Source organism: Astatotilapia calliptera, chromosome 15, assembly GCF_900246225.1.
Source record: "Astatotilapia calliptera chromosome 15, fAstCal1.2, whole genome shotgun sequence".
NCBI lineage: Eukaryota > Metazoa > Chordata > Actinopteri > Cichliformes > Cichlidae > Astatotilapia > Astatotilapia calliptera.
In genome coordinates this window covers 31,175,597-31,195,705 of record NC_039316.1, presented here as the reverse complement: position 1 = coordinate 31,195,705, position 20,109 = coordinate 31,175,597, and the positions used below count along the sequence as shown (strand labels likewise).

The 20,109-nt window shown below is 41.8% G+C and overlaps 2 protein-coding genes across 3 annotated transcripts in view; both read right to left on the bottom strand.

Moving 5' to 3' along the window:
• Positions 1-346: 346 nt before the first annotated feature.
• lyrm2 (LYR motif containing 2) lies at positions 347-2,937 on the bottom strand. The gene is made up of 3 exons (XM_026194927.1): positions 2,806-2,937; positions 799-939; positions 347-618 (listed from the first exon to the last, which is right to left on the bottom strand). The coding sequence occupies exons 1-3, from the start codon at positions 2,848-2,850 to the stop codon at positions 538-540; spliced, it is 267 nt and encodes an 88-aa protein (XP_026050712.1). The 5' UTR covers positions 2,851-2,937; the 3' UTR covers positions 347-537.
• A 1,440-nt stretch (positions 2,938-4,377) lies between these two features.
• mdn1 (midasin AAA ATPase 1) overlaps positions 4,378-20,109 on the bottom strand; it is a 56,724-nt gene continuing 40,992 nt past the window's right edge. Inside the window, exons 70-102 of one of the 2 annotated variants that reach the window (XM_026142918.1) lie at positions 19,864-20,016; positions 19,567-19,676; positions 19,377-19,450; positions 18,731-18,914; positions 18,497-18,644; positions 16,941-17,087; positions 16,716-16,842; positions 16,209-16,314; positions 15,968-16,083; positions 15,356-15,760; positions 15,042-15,268; positions 14,820-14,957; positions 14,123-14,313; positions 13,776-13,937; positions 13,560-13,694; positions 13,339-13,474; positions 13,057-13,235; positions 12,771-12,902; positions 12,439-12,592; positions 11,926-12,224; positions 11,673-11,828; positions 10,352-10,453; positions 10,073-10,271; positions 9,796-9,966; positions 9,533-9,690; positions 9,137-9,232; positions 8,593-8,708; positions 8,291-8,465; positions 8,019-8,092; positions 7,748-7,862; positions 6,464-6,530; positions 5,468-5,610; positions 4,378-5,385 (exon numbers count right to left, since the gene is read on the bottom strand). In XM_026142918.1, the coding sequence (XP_025998703.1) occupies positions 5,200-5,385; positions 5,468-5,610; positions 6,464-6,530; positions 7,748-7,862; positions 8,019-8,092; positions 8,291-8,465; positions 8,593-8,708; positions 9,137-9,232; positions 9,533-9,690; positions 9,796-9,966; positions 10,073-10,271; positions 10,352-10,453; positions 11,673-11,828; positions 11,926-12,224; positions 12,439-12,592; positions 12,771-12,902; positions 13,057-13,235; positions 13,339-13,474; positions 13,560-13,694; positions 13,776-13,937; positions 14,123-14,313; positions 14,820-14,957; positions 15,042-15,268; positions 15,356-15,760; positions 15,968-16,083; positions 16,209-16,314; positions 16,716-16,842; positions 16,941-17,087; positions 18,497-18,644; positions 18,731-18,914; positions 19,377-19,450; positions 19,567-19,676; positions 19,864-20,016 (5,081 nt within the window). In that variant the 3' untranslated portion in view covers positions 4,378-5,199. The remainder of the gene's footprint in view (positions 5,386-5,467; positions 5,611-6,463; positions 6,531-7,747; positions 7,863-8,018; positions 8,093-8,290; positions 8,466-8,592; positions 8,709-9,136; positions 9,233-9,532; positions 9,691-9,795; positions 9,967-10,072; positions 10,272-10,351; positions 10,454-11,672; positions 11,829-11,925; positions 12,225-12,438; positions 12,593-12,770; positions 12,903-13,056; positions 13,236-13,338; positions 13,475-13,559; positions 13,695-13,775; positions 13,938-14,122; positions 14,314-14,819; positions 14,958-15,041; positions 15,269-15,355; positions 15,761-15,967; positions 16,084-16,208; positions 16,315-16,715; positions 16,843-16,940; positions 17,088-18,496; positions 18,645-18,730; positions 18,915-19,376; positions 19,451-19,566; positions 19,677-19,863; positions 20,017-20,109) is intronic. The other variant, XM_026142919.1, reaches the window with a different exon arrangement.

The window sequence follows — 20,109 nt, the reverse complement described above, 5'->3', positions numbered from 1 at the left end:
ATACCAGCTGACTTTGAAAAAAAAAAATCCAAAACCCTCTTTAAGACTGTCCTCTCCTGGGTTCCTGTGTACAGTGAGTGTATACTATAAGGAAAGATGCAAAGCAATACATGCTTGCTCTTTGTGGTAAAATCCAGGAATATCATGTTTTTCTATACCACCAAATCGCAATAACTGTTCCGTCATTGTAAGGTAAAGACCCTACAGTAAGTCAAAACCCCACATCGCTCCGAGTGTCCCCGTAAGGACACGTTGCCATGTTGCAGTATTACTGTCTGCTGTATCACTACAGTTGCTGTTACTCTATTTGATACCAGAAAAAATGCATTAAAAAAGGATCAAGGTGTTTGTCATTTCATACATTATTCTTTATTTAACACATGTACAGTATAAACAGTGCCAATATACACACGTGGCAGATGGGTTCAATCAGACTCTCAGGTGGTCTCGATTCCCACATTCCCACACCAAATATTATTCCTCACTAAAAACCAGTCAAATAGAGTACAAAACAGGAACTCCAGCAGCTTGCAGTCATTAACTGTGGGCCAACGCCAGAGACTTCTGCAGCTCCGCCAGGTGATTGGAAGCTTGTGTGATCATCATACGGATTGCATCCTGAACTGACCAGACAGACACATTAAATAACACAGTTTGAACATTTAGTCCAAGAGGGGAAAAACTGAGATGCTGCTAAGTGTTTATTTTCTTTTACCTATATCTAACTTCTGATCTGATGACACAATGACTTTTAGTGGACCTGGTAAAACAAAAGTGAAAAAAACAACAACTGTGTACCTCATGTGTGACATTCTTGTTCCTATGGAATTCCTCTCTGGCCCAGTCTCTCAAGAACTTCCTATCTGCCTCATCTGGCACCCGTCGTATGGTCCTCAGCATGTTTCTGTAGATCCCCAACACATTCTGCCTGTGTAAAAACTTAGCCAAACGTATGCTATTAGGGCACACAGTTTAATATATGCGGTTGTGCTAGGACCAAATCTGGCTTAATGCTTTTAGTGCCACTGTTAATAATGTTTGAAACTTATTTAAAAACATGCAGTATTGCTCTGATAATATGCACAGATTCCTTAGAGACTCTTCTAACCTAAGTATGAAACAACATACTTAAAAACAACATCCCTGCACTAAGTAACCACAAAATTTTTAAATTGTTGTTCTGCGACACATAGAAAGAAGAGGACATTTGTAATTTTCTATTGAGTAAATATTTTCATTTCTACATTGTTTTTACAGAACTCCTAAATACTATTTAAACTAATAATGGATTGGATTTATATAGCGCTTTTCAAGGCACCCAAAGCGCTTTACAATACCACTATTCATTCACTCTCACATTCACACACTGGTGGAGGCAAGCTACGGTTGCAGCCACAGCTGCCCTGGGGCAGACTGACAGAAGCGAGGCTGCCATATCGCGCCATCGGCCCCTCTGGCCAACACCAGTAGGCAAGTAGGGTAAAGTGTCTTGCCCAGGGACACAACGACCAGGACAGAGAGCCCAGGGATCGAACCGGCGACCTTCCGGTTACAGATGCGATTCCCAACCCCCTGAGCCACGGTCGCCCAACTAAGAAGACTATATAATCTCAACATTTGGTATAATTTAGATAGATGACTTTGTGCTCTTATTTTATTGGTCAGCTCTTTCTCACAAAAATATCTTGCCATCTACTCGTTTCATTTGTTTTGACAATGTCTGTATTCCTTAATGGTAGAGGTGGGAATCACCATACATCCCACGATACGATATTATCACAATACTTAACACACGATACGATATTATTGCAATTTTTAAAAATATTTTGCGATATTCAGATTCTGTACATAAAGGTAAACTTTATCAATATTCATTTTATCTAATATCAAAGTCTCGCACTCAGTCTTTCTCTCATTTCAGTCATTTTTATTGTTGTACTACAGTCTAGTCCAACTTAACTGAATGCAACCATCTGGTACAATTATAGCTATTCTGAACTATGCAATTTAAGAAAACTATGCAGCCCCTTCAGCAACTGAAGAATTTGAAAGTAAATTAAAACAAAATATAATTTTACATTAAATAAAAAAGTTTTAAACTTAATTAAAATAAAACATGTCTTAAATTAAAATAAATAAACTGTCATGTTTATTGCTGGCAAAAAAAAGTTAAACACATTTGGACAGTGAAGGAATGTCAGGATTCTTGCTCAGAAAAAGGAGCTGATCAACATGCTCTGAAGTCAGAGCACAAAAACCTTTTTTGTAACAAAATATCACGATACTACACAGTATCGATTTTTCCCCCCACCCCTACTTAATGGTCTGTCCAGTGTCTGATACTGTGTGTGTTTATTCCAAAGTTCGATAACTTTTTCTTCAAGAAGGAAAAACTAAACAAAACACTAAGAACTGGGGTTATTTTTGTACAACTCTTCAGAAAAGGCCACTGATGTCACAGTATGCTATCCCAGCAAAGATTTGGACCTTTAATGACTGTTGTTTTTTCACGATGTCTTGCAGCGGCTGAAAAACAGTTTCAAAATAAAAGGTGAAAAGGTTTCTAAACAGAAGGCATAAATGTCGACTTTCCTTTTTGCCGGGGTACCCTGAACACTTTGGGCCAGAACATGACGTTCTTTTTCACCATGTTTACTAGGAGGTGACGGGCGTACATTGGGACTAGCTAGTAGTAGGGTACAGAGAACTAATAAAGCTAGTCTGTTAGCTACTCAACTTTTTTAGATTTTACACCTAACACTGCTGTAGATATTTCATATCATATATATATATATATATATTTACCTGCTTTAAAGAAAGCGCAGCAGACGGCAACCGTGAAACGGTCATATTTACTCGGCACTTTCACAGGCGGATGTTGAAATGACGCTAATAGCGCCTCCCTGTTTCTCGCCCCCTGGTGGAGGGGAGGACATAACAAGAACCAGTACCGACAGAAAGTGCTAAGTTTTATTTTTGTGGCATTTGATGGTGACCCTTTATTTCGGAGTTGCAAACGAATTAATACACACACACAATCGATTTACTATGTTTATCATTACCCCCACTTGCCCCACAGAGAGAGGAAAAAAACTGAAATATGACCAGATGAAATATGACCAATATGTTGAAATATATAATAATTACACATACTACTAGTCATCAATTTCATGTTCTTCCAAAAGCACGTTCCAGTTTGTTTTTTTTAACTGAATAATGGTTGAACAGGTCCATCCACAGTTTTAATAAACGGAAATACAAAATGTCATTAGATTATCGCCCCCTTCCGTGTCAATACACTTCCTGGCAACATATTACTTTACTATCATTATACATAATTTGTGTGCTTTATATTTTAAGATTAATTTTAAGATTAACTGTTTAACACATTAACTGTTCTTGAATTTAAGATTTCAAGATTTTTGACTACAAAAATAGTGTTAGTGTGTGGGCTGTAAAGCCTGCTTAATTATTTCAATTGTTCTTTTCTGAAGTTTACATAAAGTTTACATAAAGGTTGAAGTATGTATTTCCCCAGACTTCTAAACAGTACTTAAGGCAAAAAGTAATGCAAAAGATGGTGTGCATTACTCAGTGCAGAGATGCTCTTGACAGTTTTGCTTGTACCATTTTTGTGAGGTTTCCCAGAAATGTGCCAACAACTTGTTCCATCAGCTTGTTTGTACTCTCTGCTCATATTGCCTTCATATTAAATAATTTTTGCTTTTTAAAGAACTTATTTTAATATTGCACTCAACAACAAACAAAGCTCCCTAAAAGAAAAATGTAACTTCAAGGGCCAAATTGCATTGTACTTCTTCACGTCAATATAGTAGGGGTGACATGGGCCGTGATAGCAATCTTAACCTCCTAAGACCCGAACTCTTCCACGGAATGCATTTTTAATTGGGAATATTGGGAATGTAAAAACAAAGAATTACCAGATTTATAAATCTGGGTACTCCGGCTTCCAGATTTATTGTTTTACCTGATTTTTGTTTCTAAGAAAAATGAGAGCCACATATGAGGATATTCGTTTAAAATTTCGATAGAAATGTAGCAGTATAATGTCCTTGTAAGTGGATATCAGGCCCTTGTAGAGCAACATTGAGTATTTTGGTCTAAATAACCCAAAATGTGATGTCCACATATTTGGACGCCAGGTCCTAGGAGGTTAGAACAACATATTTGGGGATTTTTCTTTTTTGAAGAACTGCTCCACATATAAAATCAACAGTCTTCCATCATCTTTGATTTGTGGAATTCTCCCATAGCTCAGGATTCTTCGACTGCTGCATCTCTGTTAAAACGAGGTTCAAGGTTTGGGTGGCTCTCTTCTCTGTGGCTTTTAAAACAAGTGAGTCACAGACAGTGGGATTTTGTTCATCTCATGATTTAATAGACAGATGCAATTAACTCGTTAAATATGTATACATGTATGTCCACATTAAAGAACACACATTTCAGTACACATCATGAACATGTTTCCACAGACAGTCAGCTGTGTCACACTACAAAGGGAAGATGAACACAACTGAAGTGTTTCTAAAGCACAAAGATGGGTTCTCCCAGAGGCCTTTATAAAAAGCGGACTCTGCAGCTGCTGTGCTTCACAGTACATGACTGAAACAAACTAGTAAAAATCCTGATCTGTCACCTGCTACTTGAGGTGTGACATGAGATGCAGTGCTGTTCTTTCCAAGGCACATGTTTGAGTTCCTTTAATATCAGCTCCAGCATGCTACTGTTCAGTTTAGCCTTGAAAAAGGCTTCTACTATACAAAGCTCAGTCCTGCTGTTGTGCTCAGGGTGAAGATAATTCTTTGATCTTCATAACACTGACTAAACATTCAAACAAATGTAAAACAGGGCTATCATACAGGGACAGAGGTATTTACTGATGCTTAACTACGGTATTTCACGCACATGGAAATCACATTTTTGTTTCTGTTATTTAATTTCAGACGTGCAAGTTAAAGCAATCCTTTGTTACATGACAAAAGACACCAAATTCCCCTGATGCAGACAAAACAGCAACACTTGCTATCCAACTCGACTAGAACCTACAGTAATAATAAGAAAATAAAGGCACATTTACAGCTCAGTCTCTGATCTCTGACAGGCTAGCAGCAGACTGGCATTTTGCGGTGGCTGCTGCCCATTTCCCTCTTTCCTGTAAAAAGATGGCTCCTCATCAGCCTACTGCTCAGCCACAGTAACAAGTTCAAACCACTGCCTGAGTGCGTCGCTGAGTGTTGCTGGCAAGGCGTTGATGTCTCGCAGGATCACGTAGAAGGGAAAGGGAAACTCATCCATGTAGGAGTGGATCTCTGGCAGCTCTCCTGGCCCTTTGAAGATGGGCACCTTGATGTCTAGAATGGAATCCTGCAGCACAGTATCGAGGTTTAGTTACGATTTGAGACTTAAACTTTGGAAAATACCCAACAATCACATTCTGGTCTCGTACCCGGGAGTTCGGATTGTCCAGCACCATGAAGATGATGAAGATACCAGCGCTGCGTGCTGCACGCACAGCGGCCATTACCCGCTCCTTTCCCTCCAGGAAGAGCCCCCGACCATCAGACACGATCACAAGCAGCTGGGCTGTCTCTATGGAGGGATATCACAGATCAGTTTAAGACTGGACATCTGGTGAGTATGAATGAGCCACAGGCTCCTCTTTAGTTCATGACTATGACAAACTCCACCTCTTTGTCTAAAGAGAACAAACAGCATCTGTCTATCAGACGTTCTTCTTCATTGACACAAATTCCACCTGAGACTCATTCAGAGAAGCTGAACTATCCTTATGTAGAAGTTACAGTTTTCTCTGGGTACCACTGGTTAATATAATATAATGATGATCAAAATTTCAGCTTTAAAGGGGGGGGAATTGTTGGTCACGTGTAATCAGAGGCTCCACATGAAAACCTCAAGAATGTTTATTTAAAAAAATGCTGCTCATGTAGGACTACAGTGAGTATTTTATGACAGCTGCACACTCATGGCCTCCACAGAGGCCACAGTCCTGCACGTAATAGTCCTTTAAGCCCACAACAGAGCATCTCAATACTGAACTAAGTGGCTAAACTACTTCCTATTGCTCTTCTAATTGGTTGAATCTCAGAGAACCTAAATGTGAACTGGATCACACCTACTCAGCAGGACAGTAGAACTTTTGTTTTCAAGCGCTCGTACACAGTAACTGCAGCTGGCTGTTAGGTGCATTAGGCATGGATATTGATAATAAAAAATGAACAAAACTATAAAACATTTAACACATTTGGTTGTATACATACTTGTACAATATAAACACTTCACGTGTCACATTCATGTGACAATCCCATGACTGTTAGGGTTCATTATATATTCTAATCTGCATACTGCCTGCAACCTTTTTGTTTTCTCAGGTGTTTGATCTAGTGTGAGGTCCAGTAAGCTGAGGAGCAGAATGAGGAGTCACCTGAGTTCATAGATCCTGGAATCTGCTGCCGTGCTGCCAGAAACATTTTAACTGAGGTCTCCAAAAACTGTAAATGACAGAGAGAGAATGAATGCAGCAGCACAGCAACATGTTCAGCACATGTCATCATGTTTAAGCAGAAGCTACAGTATGAGCACATTCAGAGCTGTGCTCAGGGGCGTGCCGATGATCACGCACACATTATAATAGCTCACTGAAGGCAAGTCGCTGACTTTGTACCAGTCATCAGTAATGTAATGCAAACATAATATTTATATGCCTGTAAATAAATATTACATTTCTATCATCCCAGCTGTATATGACTGTAATTCAGAGCCATGTTACTTTGTGATTCTTGTTCTAGAGCAGCACCACACCCATGGGAAGAGCTGCTGCTCTGAGATCATGTCGCTCCGAATGAAATCGTTAGCCTTTGCTAAAGAAGTTTCCTTTGACATTTACACCAAAATGCAGGCAAGCAGAAAAAAACCCCTCAAATACTTCTACTCACTCTAATATACAGAGAAGTTTCCACAGTACAATCAGTTCTGTCTTATCTATTTTATATTCTTGCTCTTAAAGAAACCAGCCTTTGTTTCCTTTTGAGTTTGCCTCATAAACTGCTGGACTGGACTGACATTTAGATTTGAGTGCTTTAGAGGTGCAAGGGCAGACTGACTACTTAAAGTGTGTTAGGCTACAAGACTTCACAACCATTTCCAATTTAGAATAACAAATTAACCTAACATGCATGTCTTTGGACTTAGGAGAAAACACACTTTTCCTGGTGACCCTGAACCTTTCCTCAGTTATGCTGCTGGGGTCTTCTTCACTCTCCATGTGTTTATACAGCACTTTGCATTTGTTCATTCGTTATTATTCATCTCTGGCTCTCCTCCACAGCGTGTCGGCCACAGCAGACTTCTCTCTGAGCCTGGTTGTGTCAGAGATTTCTTCCCACTGTTGCCAAAGTGCTTGTTCATACGGGTCATATGATTGTTCGGGTTTTTTCTGTATGTATGATTGTAGGGTCCACCTTACAATATAAAGTGGCTTGAGGTGACTGTTGTTGTGATTTGGTGTTATATAAATAAAACAGAATTTAACTGAACTGAACTCTGTACCATTCTATTTATTGTTAGATGAACTGGCTCTCTGTAGCTTTCTGTTATCATATTGCATTACTGTGTCTTACTTTCCTCATATAAGCATTGAAAAGATTTTTAAAGTATAATTATTTGTTCTTTTGTGTGATGATTCAGATAGCTGGAGGAGGATTCCCACCTGTGCTATTCTGGTCTTCTTCTGCTGGAACTGACAGAGCCTGAGAATCCGAGCCCCAGACTCGTCATTAAACTGATGCTGGAAGGGATGCAGCAGCTGCACCTGCTCCCCAAAGCTGCATACAAGAGCAAAAGTTCATTTATTTTAATGATGACATCACAACTGTACAGTACATGAAGCCATATTCACGCTGGTTCGTTTTTTTGGTTTTAGATCATATCACACAGCTATTAAAATTAAATCACAACATACAGAAAGATGAAGCTCTTACCTACAGACAGACACCTGGCCTACCTCCAGCAGAGTGAGGGCATTGATAATCACTGCCAGGGATTCAAATGCCAGCTGTGCATGGACGCAGACACACAAACACACATGCAAGTTTTAATTAATGCAAACTTTAGATAAGATATGGGAAGCAAAAGTTGGGCATTATAGGGAAATGGCACATGAAAAACCATCAGTTAATAATAAGCACTAAATACACCGTTACTATTACTGATCGTTTCTGATCGGCATCTGATTGTAACTGGAGCCTCGAACCTGTTTAGAGTGGTTGTCCACCATGCTGGAGGAGTCGTCCACAGCCAGGCAGATCTGGTACTCTCTCTTGCTGGGCTTCGTCCGCCTTAACCAGATCTTGTCTTTGCGAAACTGACTGGCGATATAAGGGATCACCTTCCTCATGTTCAGACGCTTTCCTGTTCGGTAATCACCCCTGAGGACACGCACATATAAAGACACAAATATACAGTTGATACACACACACAGCATCAGCTCACATTAACAGTGGACCAGTTTCACCACAGCAGAGAGAATCAAGATTTCCTGTGTGCTTTACTGACTTTAGTTTGGCGGCCTGTGTGGGCTCCAAGATGAGACGGAGCTGCTCGCACAGCTGCTGAGAGAGAGCCGAGGTCAGAGTTTGGTACTGCTGCCACATGGAAGCCGCTACAGTCTCCTGAAACACAGCGACAGTTGCAGTTAATCACAGGAAAGAACCACGTTTTTCCTGTAAGCCATCACTCTGAGACACTTTTCTTTTTTTTTATTATATAAAACACAAATGGGACACATTTAACTATTCCACCGTTTCCTGAGTGAAGCTTTGTGTTTTAGAAAATACATCAAATATATTCCCAACTTTCACATGATCCTCGTTAGGTTCACAAGGACAGCATTTTTATTCAGATTTCCTTTATTTAAACATATTTGAATCTGCAGTGTGTTTGTGTCAGCATTCTTCAACAAATGCAACAAAAACGTATAAAAGACAAAACTTCTCAAGTCTCTTCTTCAGTTAACTGAAGAATAGCAGTGCAAGTCACACTTTCCTAGGTGACAGCCACAGTTGAACATGTTTGGTTGAGTCTCCCGGGTCACCCTCACCTCCTCCTGAGTCCCCGGGGCCAGTTTGTGCCAGGCCTCCAGCTGCAGCTCCATCTCCCTCCTTGTTTCTTCTGGGTCTCTCCTCTGTGCTTTCTCCTGGCACATAAGCGCACACACAGACATACAGAGTTATCTTCACGTGTGTAACATTAAACTGATATGAACTGATGTGGAACTGAAGGCTTTGTGACTTTTTTAAATGTAATTAACTCTTTATGGCAGTCAGTGTACGAAAATCACAAGTGTAATGTGGCCTACACTTATTTACATCACTGTAAATCATCTCTTTGTCCACATTACTCAGTTATATGTAACAATAATCAATAATTAACAGTAATTTCAAATACGTTCACTTCTACAACACTTGACAGCAACTCCTTAGAGCGTACTGTGTACCTGCGCAGAGTCCAGAAGCAGCGCAGGAACAACATGAATTGTAGAGTCTGTGCTTCTGCTTGCTCGCTCTTCTTCTTCGGCTTGTTGTTTTTCTTTCCACCTCTCGTCCTCCTGCTCCTCTCCCTGCCTCTGGACCTCCATCTCTCCAGGGTCTACACCTGCAGTACAACAACACTAGTCAAGAGATGCTTCACATCTGAGAAGTTTAAAAATTGTTGAAATGAAAAAAAAAAAACGAGCAGGAGAAGAAGAGAATTTGACACCTGTCTGGGAAGCCTTTGAGGAGTCCAGCTGTTCAGGCTTCAGCTCCTGGACCTCAGCCGCTTGCAGATCAACCTCCTGGTCCTCTGTCTCCATGGACAAATCCTCTTCTTTGTCATCTTCATCCTGGCCCCGAGGCCCTGCTGTGCTCTCCTGCTCTGCACTGGCCACATCTAGGTGCAGTCACACCAACAAACAACAGTTATGTACTTGCTTTGAAAGGCTTAGTTTAAACTCCAGCCAAACCATCACAGACTCAGCTTCCAGGTGATCACCTACCATATGTCTGAGTGTCATAGTTCTGGTCTCCGTGCTTAATGTGCTCGTACAGGTCTGACACCTGCTGGGTGTCGCTCTGCCTGTTGTTCTCGAGGCTCTCTTTGCTTCTTTCGACTGTGCGCAGGCGCTTGTTGACTGGCTTGTTGTAGTCGCCTATAGAGCGTTCACTATCTGCTTGGCCAGGTTTCCTCTTCAAGCTCTGGAAAGGAAAAAAAAACTTAATTAAGAGGAATAAAGGGACACCGAACAGCAGCGGTGAGGCAGAGAATTTTGCCACACCTGAGTCTGACTCTGAGTTTGTCTGTGTGAAGCCATTGTTGCTGTCAGCTTTGACTGGTGGCCCTCAGACTGGCTGGCGTCAGCTGCTCCACTGCCATGCTCCTGTAAAACCATAATAGCATAAATATAGATACAAAAATCATGGCAGACATATTTTATACATGTGTACAAAAACCAAACCCAGCTAAAGTTTGGTGTGGAGGGCTTCACCGCTCTGTGAAAGTAACCAAGCAATTTTTTTGGATGCCATCATCTACTGTAAATTGCTATACAAAACAGTGACACTTTTTCATCTATACACCTTCAGGACAATTTCTGAAACCATTAGCAGTTAATAATGTTTTTCACAAGTGCAAGTAAAACTCTACATCTAGGATCTATATTTTATATCTAGAAAGAGAAATTTGGACCTCTTCAGCGCAGCCATGGAGAGGGAGAAGCTTTCAAAATGCCCTTACCCACAACCCCACCAGGTGCCAGGAGTGGGCTTTGCAGCAACAGCAGCTGCTGTGAGGTCAGGCAGTGTGTGAGAGACCAAGATGCAGACAAGACCAGGACCAGGACCACAGTCTGCCAGGTAAGTTGAGGTAGAAAACCCAGAGGCCCTTGCAGTGACTATTGCAAAGAACGAGCCGTCGCATCCCAGGGAAGGAAAAAAGAAGTGTTCAACCTAGCACGCCTCCAGTATTCCCTGTCAGCTCTCTCTCCTACCTCATGGTTCAAAGGCTCCTGAGGTTCCCAGGTCATCAGGCCTCTCTCAGTCCCCCTCTCCTCTAGACTGGAGAGACGAGACTCTCCAAGTACTATCAAGAATCCCCAGACACTGCATTGTGTTTTGGGGTAACAAAAGAAAAACTTGTGCTCCACACAGAACATATTATAAAATACAATACGTCAGCATTTGTGTGGCTCTCAAGCTGCACTGTGGCACACAAGAAGGCCCTTCAAGGGTGGACAACTTGTTTGTGTAACAGCTTCTCTGTCACACAAACAACCAATCAGAAAGAAGGGAGTCTCACCAGTGCTTTCACTCTTCCCACTTTCTCATTCAGAAGAAAGACAGATCGTCACACTCTGTCCTATTCTGTACTCTTTGTGTATTGAAGGAAAAAAGTACACATTCAGAACTGTCACACACACAAAGCGCTCTGTCATTTAACTCACAATTCACATAGGCTAGGCATCAGGATATTCAGTCATATGCGGCCATCAAATATGCTCCTGATCACGGGAGACTCCGCTGTGAATCACTTCATAATCAATCAGAGTCACTTCGAGCCCACACAGAGTATCTGGAGCACAGTGTAGATTTGAATGTTACCTCTTTGGCCTCGTCTCTCTCCGAGGCTTCTCCTGCCAGCTCCACAGCAGTGTCGCTTTGAATGTTGTCCTCTCCTGTCTGACCGTCGGTGTCGTGCCATTTCCTCTCAGCGCACTCGGGCAGCTCCTCATCTTCACCACCACCTTCCTCCTCCTCCTATATACGCATTAAAAAAAAAGAAAAAAAAAAGGTCACATCAGTCAATACCGTTGCTCACGCCATGCATTGGTGTACTTATTTTGAACATGCACACCTTTGGCTCATGCCCTTTTTCATTTGATGAAGTCTTCGTGTCCTCGTCTCTTCCTGACTCCCGCTCCCTTTCCTCGTCCTTCTCTTCTTCATCTTTATCAGCCGAATCATCCTTTTCTGCTTCTTCTCCTCCCTCCTTCTCCTCTGCAGTTTCAGGCTCCCCATTGTTTTCTTCTCCATTTTGGTCCTTGTCCAGCTCCTCTGCTCCTTGCTCGTTTTCTCCTCCATCTTTCTCACCATCCTCCTCCTCATCCTGATCTGCTTCCATCCCTCTGTCATCGATGTTAAATGGATTATCCTCTGAAAAAGGAAAAAAATTGAATCATTCATTTTCAGCAATTTGTGACTTTTACATCTGTGAAAAGCTCTTTACAAATACACTTACTACACTTACTTGCTTACAATGACCCAGTCTAAAGCCAAAATTGAGCATCACATAAGACATCACTGATAATAAAGCATGCGTGTTTCTCGACTGTGTTAGTAAAGCTATAATTTAAGCAGCAGGCTTCACCTTCACCTTCACCCTCATCTCCATCATCATTATCCTCTCCATCCTTGTCACCCTGGTCCAGATCGAGTTCCTCAGGCAGATCCATGGCCTCGGGCTCAGGTCTCTTGTCTTGTTGACCTTGGTAGGGGTCTACTTCATTTTCATCAAACTCTCTCTGGGACAAATAACAGAAACACAGAGCATGACACACTTGTCCATCCATGCAAATCCTGTTCTTCGCTCACACCGACATTTGCAGTTCAAAGCCCTAACGACTGTTTGTTGTCTATTACCGATTTTACTTTTGACACGTATTAAAATGGAAATCATGGGAGTTAGGTGAGAAGAAAAACCTCATCTCCTTGTTCATTGATCATGTCTTTCTCCTCTTCGTCCATCTGTTGGTCTTCATCCTGGTTCTTGTGATCTTTTTTGGGGTCTGCTGCATCCAGGTTGTCATCTTTGGCAACCAACTTAGACTCACCCTGAAAAAAAACATATGACCATTCATGATGTTACACAGAGAAAACTTTAACTAAAGCTTTCTGGTGGCTGCTTTATATAAATGAAGGTTTAAGATTGGATGCAAACTGCTCTGTCATATGTACTTTTTAAATTGTGTTAATGTTGTGGAGATACCTGATCCATGCCCTGACCAGACTCCTCCTCCTTGTCACTTCCTTCCTCCTCCCCCTCATCATCATCATCATCATCTCCCCACATTTTTTCATCCAGTGTATCTGTCTGGCCTTCACCCAGGTCACCCATTTTTTTGTCCAGTTCTTCGTCGTCCTCTTTATCTGATTCCTCGTCGTCACCTTCAGATCAAGCAAAGAAATGCAGAGAAAAAATTCAATCATGGTTACCAATTATCTTGTATAGAACCAGCTTGGGATTCCTCTGCTATCCAGCTTAACTGACCTGGTTCTTTCTCATCAGCGTCGCACATCTGGCCATCAAAGTCCTCTGACATCTCAACGGCATTGTCTTCTGACTTAATATCCTCTTTCTCATGCTGTTCAGTCTTTTCTTCCCCCTCCTTGAAGGTGTCCTCCAGCTAAAGGAAGCAAAGGGCAGGAAGACTTGAGTCAAAGTAAACAGTCATACAGTTCACACTACTTAGATGCCAGTATTTTCATCACCTGATCTTCATTCTCGATCTTGTCGCTGACATCTTTCGTGCCCTTTCCCTCTCCTATACCACCACCTTCATAATCGTGAAACTGTTCTGCTCCTTCTCCATCTCCAGCCATAAGCTCCTGAGGCAGGCAGAAACCCTGAAGGGGACACCACATCAACTGCTTAGTTAAAATTACACTGATGGCATTATTATTTCTTAAATAGGACCATGTGAGTACCTTCTGAGCGAGTTCAGTGAAGATGCTGGCCAGTACAGACAGAAGTTTGCCTGTGCTTCTATGTGCTCCCAGTGACACAGCCAGGTAGTAGAATACAAGGTCAGAGTAAATTCCTAGTAGAGGCTCCAGACGAACCAGCATCCTGCACGCCCTGTTTACCTCCTAAAAGTCAGCAGAAACATGTTAAGGTGAAGAGATTCTGAAGACAAAAAAGCCCTTTCATTGCACCTAAACAGATTTGAGTGCACTCAGACTTCCATTCACAGGTTAATATTTAATTCATTTAACCTATAATGAACTTATACTTTGAAAGCACATCTCTGAACAGTTCCAGATGTTCTTGGTACCTGGAAGTGTGGCGGCTGAGAGGAGTCCCTTTGTGTCTTTAGGTGGCACAGAAGCCTCTCCAGCCCAGTACTAACATCTCCCACACGCAGAGCCTCCACCTCAGCCTCCAGTTCCTCCTCCAGCAGGCGAGTCAGGTGACCAGGCTTTAGCAGGTCCTCCAGAGGCTCCTCCTTGTCCTCTTTGGCACCCTCTGAGATAATACATAAACGGAAGAGGTAACCATCATTGCATTATGAACACTGTATATACATTTGAACTGGCTGGAAACAGCCATATGCCAATGGCATGGTTGTAAGACCTACTAAGGATTTTATTCTCAGGATAAATTAAAACCACTTAGAATAACTGCCCCATCCACCACTGCTCTCTCATCCCTCATCTCCACCTCACTCTCTTGAACACAAGTCGGGGCTCTAATATTGAAAAATGTACATAAACATGTTTATATTATTCCAGCAAGTGTCCATTAAAAAATACATTTAAAAACAAATATAAACAAATTTGAATTCATTCTCACATTGCTCAACTATTATGTCACACGAGGCCAAGATTAATGACATCTACAGTAAGTATCCAGTTAGGCACCCCATTACTTTTAGGGTCAAGCACTAAACTAATATAATGCTTTCTGACTACCAATCCAACATTTTACCAGGTCCTAGGTTACCACTGCTGGTTTGAATGCAACCTTCTGACCTCTCTTGGTGTCTCCATGCTGCTCCCTTTGTTGTACTCTCTCCCGTTTCTTCACGAGTGTCTGGACAGAACACAACAATGTGTTGATGTTTACTTCAAGCTCAGCAGAGAACTCCGTACAGAAGGTTTGCTGGTGATCTGTAAGGGAAATAAAATAAAACATGAACTGCTGACCCATCTGAAACACTGTTAGTTATTCGTGCAGCTGCTCAGTGCTTTGACCTGTGTCATCGTGTCCCAGGGAGAGCACATGAATCCTCCACGTGGTGAATTCTGTGACGGTGGCCTCCACCTGTCCTCTCACATACTGGAGACTCTGGATTACAGCTGGTTGGTTGTCTGGAGTGCCGACACACACATCTGAGGTGAAGATCTGCTCCACAATGGGCATCTGAGCCCCTATAGCTCCCAGACGGTTGAAGGCCGAACAGCATTCGGTAAAGTAGTTCCTGTGGGAAACAGCAGTGCTGTTGCAACCGTTTTGTATTTGTTGCTGTAATGTTAGACTTGAAAAACGCCAGACAATAATGTCTTACCATGTATGAAGAACACCATCAGAGATTGGCTGTGCTGCACAGTCCAGCTCCACCTTCAGGCTCTGCGTCTGCTCCAGCATTGTAGTGACACGCTGATGTAGTTGGCACCATGCAGCGTCACCCCTCCTCATCAAGCAGCCAGGGGGTTGTCGCTGCGCTGCCAGTGGGGATGGACACCTCAGGGTGTGCTGCTTGCAGCTGCTCACCTCCTCCTTCTGAAGGTCTTCGGGGCAGCAGTGCAGCAACCAGGCCAGCTGCTGCAAAAGGGTATTACACTGGGCTGCGAGCGCTTGGCCCCTCTTCACCCAGTCCTGGAGAGAGGCTTGGGGTGGGAGGGTGCAGCCTGGCTCCTCACTCTGGCTTTGTAGGTAGGCCTTGATGCCCTGGACATTGTCAGTTAGCCTCCTGGGTGAAGTGATAACAATTAAGTTAGATGCTGCAAAGTTTCCATGGCAACATCTTATTTTTTTAGTTTGATATAAAACATAAATCTAAAAAGAAATAGTAATGGTGTTCTGACTGAATAGCCTGTGATGCACCTGTGCCACAGCAGCCTTTACTTCTAAAAGCAAACCTACACTTTGACATATAATGTTATACTAGCGTACTGACCTGAGATGGACCCATTGTTCAATGAGTTTGGCCAGCCGTCGCCTCTGTTTGAGGAGCAGCTTGAAGAGGTGAGAGGAGAAACCCCTGCATCGCTCTACATTCCCCAGACCCAGCTCCTACAGCAAACATTGACACACATGCATCACAATGAAGATAACACATGCTAAACTTTAAGTTCCTCATTGTGATGCTTGATTTTCATCTAGTTCATAGGTACAAGTGTAAGTTGTGCATGTCGCACCTTAGCAGCGTGCTGCAAAGCAGTCTGCAGGGCAGTGTTCCTGGCCCAAGACTGATAGAAGTACTTCTGACAGCCGTCCCATGCTGTCAGCAACTCAGCAAACAACCTACAATAGGAAAAAAGAGAAAACAGTGCCTCACTGCAAAACCAGAGCATGTCCACACAATTACAGGCGACGCTGTAGTTGGCCTTTTAATCTCTTCATTGTGCCGTATGTCACTGGCCATCTGTTCTGTAAAGCAATAGCTAGCTACATGTGTTGCTTGTTTGATAGAATCCATCCACACACTTCACGATTACATCCGTTCTTGAGTGTTGGAGTGTAATTCGTTTAATGTTGAGGTAACTACTGAAATATTAAAATCTACATTAATATTGTGGCTTACTTCTGTGTTTGTTTTAAGAACTTCAAAATAAAAGCACTGTTGCATGACAGAAAGATTAACCCTCATGCAGCGCACGAGGCACTGATTCAGAACAAGGCCTCTGTAAATAAGTTCTAATTACATGCTCTCTGCATTCTCCTGAGTCTTGACAGCTGAGAGAGCGGTCGTCATCTCCAGCGGCTGCATGTACAGAGCCTTCTCTGCATATGCTGTCCTGTTCCATATTAGGCCTTTGCGGTACGACAGACCTTAAAAGCCAATCATACAGAAAAAAAAATTAATTCTATTTAAAAAAAAAAAAAGTATAGAAGTTAATTGAAAATGTAAGTCAGTGTGGGGAACCGACCTATTTCTGTGAGCATCTTGAACAGGTCAGACAATGCCCTCTGTTTCTGCTGTAGGATGTGCTTTATCTCAGCTTTCTGCTTGTCTTTATCTGCTGATGTGTTTATTGTGAGGCTCTGCAGGTCCCGCAAGTTGCTGATGACCTCGCCTGAAAGAAAAAATATTTATAAAGATTTTTTTTTTTTTTTTTACATTTACAGTATATATAAATAAAGGTTCACACACACACAGTCCATTTAGCTGGATTTGAGCAGACAGTATGTCTGAACACCTCAGCATTTGTTTGGCTTTTTCTGTCACATCATCAATAAACACTAGTGTTCCACTGTCACTGGCAGCCATGCACGTCCAAGCCATCACACTGTCTCTGCCGTGTTTTACAGATGATGTGGTGTGCTTTAGATCATGAGCTGCTCCATGCCTTCTCCATACATTTTTCTTGCCATCATTCTAGTAGAGGTTAATCTTGGTTTCATCTGTCCAATCAATGTTTTTTAGACGTTTTTTAATTTTTTTTTTTTAACAAAGTTCATTCTAGCCTTTCTGTTCTAATGGTGGTGCGTGCGGTGCTGAAGCCTGACCTTCCATGATGGTTCCTGACTGCTCCTCTTCTGCTGCCTGAGGTATCTTTTATCCTCAGTAATTTCAAGCTAATCTTTTCCCCACTTTGTTATTATGAGGTATTGTGTACTGAATTTTAGAGATCAATAATGAATTTAATCCATTTTGGAATAAGTGTGTAACAAAACAAAAATATGGAGCATGTGAAGCACTCAGGCATTTACAAGAATATTCAGGTGTATGTTAACACAATGTCATATTTTTCCCAGAAAACAACATCCTAAGATCCCGAGGTCAATGTGGTGGCTGTAACTCAGAACGCAGAGCTAATGTACTAATCGGAAGGTTGGGGGTTGCCAGACAAGGGAAGGACAATGAAATGAAGACACTATTAGAGTATAAAAGTGCCTACAAAAAACCCCAAAACAAAACAAATAATAAAAAAATAAAAAAAACACAACAAGAAGGGAATCGTATAAGTTGCTTGGAAGAAATAATATGTAAGCACGGCTCATCTCTGCAAAGTTGCCAAACCATGTTTGGTGAAAACTAAACGTATCCGAGCCATGCAACATAACAGTGACTCCAAGCACAGCACCAATCTACAGAATAATGATTCTGGTGGTTGTTGGTTTAGTTAAAATCCAGACTTCAATCCTTAAGACAGCTGTGCATAAATAAACCCACCAACCTTGATGAACTGCACCAAAATTCCTCCACAACATTTTGAGAGAATAGTAGTCCAACTGAAAACGGCTACTCGTCAAGGTTCTTGCTGCTTAAGGTGTTTCCACAATTTATCCAATTAGATGTACTTTTTTGTCGTTTTTCAAAGGACTTCATAGAGTGCTTACATGACTGCAGTTGTAGCCTGCAGTAGTAGGCTTCAGTAATCTATACTCTAATGTCAGGACAGTCACAGGATGGTGTCGAGTCCAACAACATAACTGAATTATTTCAACTGTGATTTTAACTATCCAGCAGTAGCTTTCTCACCAGTGAAGCAGTCCAAGTCTTCAGCCAGCTCAGGGACAGGGTTTTTCTTCAGCAGCTGGATGCACATCTTCTTCATCTTCCTGGACAGTACAGGCAGAGATATTTGTAGAGAAGAAGCTTTGAATCCTTCTTCTTCTTCTCCATCAGTCTAAAATATAAAAACATAGTTGAGTGATTAAAAAAAAATGTTGAAAGAGAAAATTAAAGACACTGTGTGTTCTGTGAGATCTGTACCTGTAGAATCCTGCACTTTAAAGGCAGGGTGCTCTTTAGCAACTGGTGAACTCTGTGGATGGGCATTTCCTGTGGGTTAGCGTCCACACTGTCCAAGCTCGCGCCGCTTCCCTGCTCCACCAGAGCAGGAATACTCGGACCATTCAAAGCCTCTTCAAACTGCTTGATAAACTTGAAGAGTGTACTGAAAATCATAAGGTGATTACCATTAAAGCAGTCATTTATATATTGTTACACTTGGCTGAGGCTCAACTATCTTGACTTGCTACAGGTCAAGATCATTGTGGTCAACTAAAACTAAAATTAAAATCTGGTGCAACAAACATTTTAGTCAACCAAATAAATAAGACCCCACTAACATTTGCACTTAAAAAAAAAAAAAAAAACAACTTAAAAAACTGTAATAAAAATATGTATCAAATGTGTTTAGTTTTATTAATCTAGATAACACTGCTTAACAGCCAGATGAGGCGACTCTTGTTCATACTGATTTAGGATGTCCACACGAATCAATTCACATTGTTGTGTCTACTGGAATACTGAACCTTCCAACTTCTTGGAAGCTATTATTTAAACAGTAAAAATGAAACTGAAACTAGACACCTGAACCTGGAAGCTAACTGTGAAACAAATGCCGGCCACATACCGATGGGTCTTCTCCACTGACTGTTTGATGGACCAAAAATTGACATCATTCCATTTGCAGATCTTGACAAAGTCCTAAGAATACAAATTCATATGTAAGACAATGACAGAAAACTTTGCAGTGAAGTTCAGAGATTCAGAGGCAAGTTTGAATAAGTGTTAAGAGTTTGATAAGATTTATAGGGATATACCTTGAGGTCCTTTTCAATGGTCTGCCTGTGTTGAGTAATTTTGGTTTGAATGCCTTGAGAAAACTGATTGTAGTATTTGTACAGGTTCCAGAGAAGACTGGACAAAGGCTCTGTAAAAGCAAGCAGTACTGTGTCAGAATAAACTCAAGTACATGTTAAATGACACCTGAGATAAAAACAAAGTCCACGGTGATGTGAAATGTGTGATTTCGAAATTTCAGCAAAAGGCCGTTTCAGTGCTGGTCCAGTAAGCAGGTCTGAATGTGTAGTGTACAGGAAACAGCAGTGATAGCTGACCTTGCCCGGACTGCGGGGGGACCAGCAGGAGGTGGCAGTGGAATGTGAGCAACATGTTCAGACGAGTGTGGAACTCCCCCAGGGTGGAGCCCTCCAGAAAGGCCTGAAGGGTGGAGGACACTGAAGACAGGGAAAGGTGTTCTACCCCTTCAGCTGGAGAGGAAGACAATAATAAATATCTCTTGGCATCCTTTATTTCCTTGTGCTTTAAATTTGAAAGTTTGAAGTTAAATGCACCAGTATTTT

What these genes read in the sequence shown, in the direction of transcription:
- lyrm2 (XM_026194927.1), bottom strand. Translation starts at nt 2,850, where the DNA reads ATGACCGTTTCACGGTTGCCGTCTGCTGCGCTTTCTTTAAAGCAG. An exon ending in CTGCGCTTTCTTTAAAGCAG is followed by an intron (nt 940 to 2,805) that starts GTAAATATATAT and finishes CGTTTGGCTAAG; the next exon opens with TTTTTACACAGGCAGAATGT. An exon ending in ACAAGAATGTCACACATGAG is followed by an intron (nt 619 to 798) that starts GTACACAGTTGT and finishes TGGTCAGTTCAG; the next exon opens with GATGCAATCCGTATGATGAT.